General features: G+C 50.8%; 1 protein-coding gene across 1 annotated transcript; it reads right to left on the bottom strand.

The window, feature by feature from the left end:
- Positions 1-772: 772 nt before the first annotated feature.
- Positions 773-2,997, bottom strand: LOC119348683 (protein NUCLEAR FUSION DEFECTIVE 4-like). The gene is made up of 2 exons (XM_037616655.1): positions 1,629-2,997; positions 773-1,511 (listed from the first exon to the last, which is right to left on the bottom strand). Exons 1-2 carry the CDS (start codon positions 2,780-2,782, stop codon positions 1,061-1,063), a joined length of 1,605 nt encoding a protein of 534 aa, XP_037472552.1. The 5' UTR covers positions 2,783-2,997; the 3' UTR covers positions 773-1,060.
- Between the last annotated feature and the right edge of the window lie 1,700 nt (positions 2,998-4,697).

Here is a 4,697-nt window from a genome sequence, read left to right as displayed (position 1 = left end):
ATGTGGTATACTGCTATTAAGAATCCTAAAAAAAGTTGCCATCTTTCAATATTATAACCTACTATGATGTGGTCATTCCAGGTAGTTCATTCCCTAAGAAACCATACATTTTCAAACCTCAAAACAGGGTCAGTTTTAGGCACACCTCGAGTATTCATATACAGAAGAGTGTGATCAAACTTTTCTGTGACTAAAGCAGTAACTTAAGTTAAGGGATAATTTTCCTCCGAGTCAACATAGAACTATCCATTAATTAGAGGCTCATTCATGTGTAACCGTTCATTGTTGGAAAGGTCTCTATCAAACTTCTATTTTTGAGATCTTCTTCATGAAACTATTAACATGTGGCTAGTCGCACTCCACCCTCGACGACGTCTCATTTCTTCAGTGGCGTCTTTTTCAAGGACCACCAGTCCACCACAGAAGCAGGCATTTTTTCAGCCACAGCAGAGTATTAGAGTACTGATAGACCGGGTAAAACTTTTGTGTTGATCGTGACATGATGCGCATGGAACTGTATTACTATTGTAGGATATATATGTTGGCGCTTATGTACAAGGGCAAATGCATCATCCATTAGCCGAGTTTAGAAACCTGAAGACTGCAAGGTGCAAGGACAAAACAAACACAGAACTGAACTCCCTTTGGTATATCGAAACAGGCGAACAAACTGCCTATTTATGCCTAATAACAACTTGCTGGTAGATGTACTCCAACGTTTGGAAATCTGATTGGATCGACGATTCGCCAAAAACTTTGCATCAAAGTTCCATTTTAACAGAGAATTCACTGGCAACTTTATTCAAACAAACCGTGAATTTCAGCATCCAGTTCTATATATATGCGTGTGCTCTGTTCTGTTCTTTTACATGCGTCGAGCTTCGCAGATCCTCAAAGGGCAGGGATCAGAGAGAAGTTTAGTCAAGAAAACTAACAAGACAAAACAAACAGAATGTTTCCCTAGTGGAAAAAAGAAAGAAACAAGAAGATGTTACATCACCTAGCTACGAAGATTTTTTTTTTTTATTCACTCGATTGTGCCATTGTGTGGCGCCTCGAGCTACACCCCTGCGCTACCAGAAACTTCTGGTCCCTCGTTACCGCCGCTCCTCTTGCCGGAGCGCGCGTAGAGGGCGGCGCAGAGCGCCGTCCCGACGGCGCATGTGAAGCCCCAGAGGAGGAAGGTGTCCCGGTAGCAGGCGGGGCCGTCGCAGCGGTTGGCCCCGCGCGCCTCCCGCTGGTACAGGAACCCGGCGAGGTAGCCGAAGCAGAGCGACCCCACGGGGATGTTGGCCACCAGCACGTTGTGGTTCACCCCAAAGTTCTTGGTGCCGAACAGCTCGCTCGTCGCCGACACCGCCACCGAGGTGATGGCGCCCGTGCACGTCCCGATCACCGCCGTGCTCGTGTACAGCAGCATGTCCCTCGGGTCCATCAGCAGGAAGAAGGCGCCGGCCATCGGCGCCATCAGCGACGCCATCGACGCCGTCCTCGATATCGAGTAGCCGCTCCTGCTCAAGTCAAAGCATCTCAGTTAGAACCTAGTACTATCAAGTACAGTAATAAACAAAGACTAAAGATTATTAAAAGTGACGATGAAGAGAGCGGAGCGAGTGAGGTGGGCTCACTTTGCAGTGTAGTAGTCCAGGAAGGCGGGAAGGAGGCGGCCGAAGAATCCGAACGAAGACGACAGGGAGACCAGAGTGGAGGGGTCGCCGAGCCGGCGGGACTCGGCGATCTGGCCCAGGTTGTTGAGGAAGACCAGACCCAGCGTGCCACTGAACATGTAGCTGAAGAAGTACATCCAGAAGTCGAGCCTCCGTAGCAACCCGAGGCCGCCGACCTCCTCCTGACCTCCCTGCTCCACGCCGGCGGCCTCCTTCTCCTCCTCCTCCTCCTTCACGTTGGTGGCCACCTCGATCTCCTTGTTGAGCCAGCACATGCCGTTCTCGCCGAGGTCGTGCACTCTGTGCACCCTCTTGTTGGCCGCCTCCCGTATCTTGGCCATGCTCTCCCGGATCCTGAGCGCCACCGGGATCAGGATCGGGACGGCGAGCATCACGTAGAGGCTGATCAAGTGCTCCTTGGACGAGACTCCGAGGGACTTTGACCCTATGCTGCCCACGATGGCGCACGCTCCGGTGGCCAGGGTGATGGCGAACATGGCGAAGAACCCGAACTCGGTCCTTTTGCCGCTCCCGGGCTTCACCACCCGGAGCGACGGCACCACCAGGAGGGTGACGAGCATGGGCACGACGGCATTGAGGAGCAGGTACTTCTCGGCCGGGGAGTAGCGGGGCCCCTTGAGCGTGTCCTCCATGGTGGTATAGAACTTGGCGCTGAGGCCGAGGTAGCTGGTGGCGAGGCTGACGGCGACGCGGCTGTCGGAGGCGAAGTTGTTGATGCAGAGGAGGTAGCAGACGGTGTTGATCCAGCAGATGCCGTTGCCGGCGAGGGAGGTGAGCGCGAACAGGTGCCAGTAGGCGAGCCGGGGGCTGTCCAGGAACAGGAACTGGACTCCATAGCCGATGAGCCCGAAGGCGGCGCCAACGACGGCCACGAGCCAGAGAGGGACGTAGAGCGCGGCGACGCCGGCGAACCAGCCGAAGAGCTTCCCGGCGTCGGAGGCGAAGGCGAGGAAGTTGAGCTGCACCTGGGAGATGCCCTTGACCTTCTTGAGCTCCGACGAGTAGACGGGGAAGTCGGAGTTGGGGCCGTTGATGGTCTGCAGCCAGACGCTTCCCACCAGGCTCAGCCAGTGGACCGAGGTCGGAGACGGCATGATTTTTTCTTCCTTCTCTCCCTGGCTGGCAAGCTACCGGCGCAGGCTAGCGGCTGGAGGCGTGGTACTTATGCGGTCTCCACGATCCACCGGACGGCGATAAACGCGCGATGGCGACGGCGCTCGACGGATGGACGGGTCGGCTTAATGGCTGTGGCCGGCCACGATGGATGGATCGATCAGGATATATCAGCGTTGCCTATGTGCTTTCCTAGTGTGCTCTCCAATTGATGTCTCCATTATGGCCTGTGGCGCGCAGGTTATATAGTGCTCCGGGGTGTGGATCATGTGACATGACATGCACCTGAGCTGAGCTGACCTGATGGACACGGCCGGCGCCCGGCCGGGATTGGCAACGTTGAAAAGATTGGTGGTTGGAGTAAGTAGTAAGACTAGACACTTTAACAACGTACGTGAAGGATTCAAACTGCTAGGTTCTGGCTCACATGCACTCATCGGAGCCGCGGCCCACGTTTCGACCGACGTCCGTAGACCGGCCGGACGGCGGCGCCGGGAGTCCGACCGGCGAACGTACGTATCAGGCTGAGAGGTCGCTGATCCAGAGAGTGGAATTGCATCGTATCAGCTGTCAAAGCAGTGGATGAGGCATGCCAGAGAGGGCAAAAACTTGGGGTGACTGCATCAGGGCTACCGAAAATCGGGGTGGCCGCCCTGTAGACGTCGTGTGCCTATACAGCTATTCTCATGCATCCGATCATGGTTTCGTACGGGACACGTGTGCATGTGTTGCATGCAGGCCTAACTGCGTGGGTCGAGGTTGCACTTGGCACGTTTCTGCAGACAAGAAGACAATGACCCCATGTGCTGGACATGTGTTCAGTCTCGTGCTGATGTGCATTGGGTTAAACTTGTCAGCAATCATACGTGTCGTTTCGCTCACTCAGTCACTCACTTCAAAGGACTTTCGACTTGGATTCCCGTAATACTCCCTCCTTCCCAAAATATAAGGCGCGATTGACTTTTTACGGTCTTTGATGCACGACTTTGACCACTAATATATATCAATATATATGGATTGAACACGTATAAATGGCATCATCATATTTGTCTTGCAGAACAATTTTATTTCATATGTATGTATACTAATTTTATAGACATAGAGTACATGAAAATCTTAGTCAAAGTTATGTAACGAAGACCAGAAAAGTCAAACCGCGCCTTACATTTTGGAAAGGAGGGAGTACCTACTACCTCCCTCGGTCCCCTTAGTATTTTATGCTAGATTTTAACCATTGGTTTAATTAACAAAATGTTAATGCACATCCCAAAAAATAGTACCGTTGCAAAATATATTCAAATTCCAATGATATAATTTTTTAGACATGCATCAAAATTTTATCAGTCTATGCATGGTCAAACGAAGAGGACAAAAAACCAGGACGGAGGTACTATGTATTACTACCTCTGGTTTATTGGTCCTCTTTGTATTTTGTGTCAACTTTTGACCATAAATTTAACTAACAAAATGTTAGTGCATGTCACGAAAATTTATATCATTTAATTCGTATTTGAATATAATTTTTATGATATTATTTTTTGGGCATTAATATTTTATTAGTTAAAGTTAAGGTCAAAGTTTGGCATAAAATACAAAAAGGACCAATAAACCAGGACGGATGTAGTATGTACCCAGCTGGTGGCTGCCACGCGTGCCAATTAGGCAGCTATTCACCTATTCCATCTTTTTTTAACACAAAGAAGGGTCCGGAAGGACCCCGAAACGCTACGTTAGGGCAGCTCCAGATATGTGCATAAAAGCCCACAAATGTCAGGTCCATGACATGGAACACGTTAGGTCATCCAACGCCGTGCATCAGACGTCCGCAGTGTGGTCCAAACATCAGAAATTTCATAAACCGGAAGAAAAATCGGAGGAAGTTTGCACACATTCAGA

Source organism: Triticum dicoccoides, chromosome 1B (genome assembly GCF_002162155.2).
Source record: "Triticum dicoccoides isolate Atlit2015 ecotype Zavitan chromosome 1B, WEW_v2.0, whole genome shotgun sequence".
Classification (NCBI taxonomy): domain Eukaryota; kingdom Viridiplantae; phylum Streptophyta; class Magnoliopsida; order Poales; family Poaceae; genus Triticum; species Triticum dicoccoides.
Note: the sequence above shows the minus strand (reverse complement) of the source record. Positions and strands in the feature narration are given on the sequence as shown.

What these genes read in the sequence shown, in the direction of transcription:
- LOC119348683 (XM_037616655.1), bottom strand. Translation starts at nt 2,782, where the DNA reads ATGCCGTCTCCGACCTCGGTCCACTGGCTGAGCCTGGTGGGAAGCGTC. An exon ending in CTGGACTACTACACTGCAAA is followed by an intron (nt 1,512 to 1,628) that starts GTGAGCCCACCT and finishes TGACTTGAGCAG; the next exon opens with GAGCGGCTACTCGATATCGA.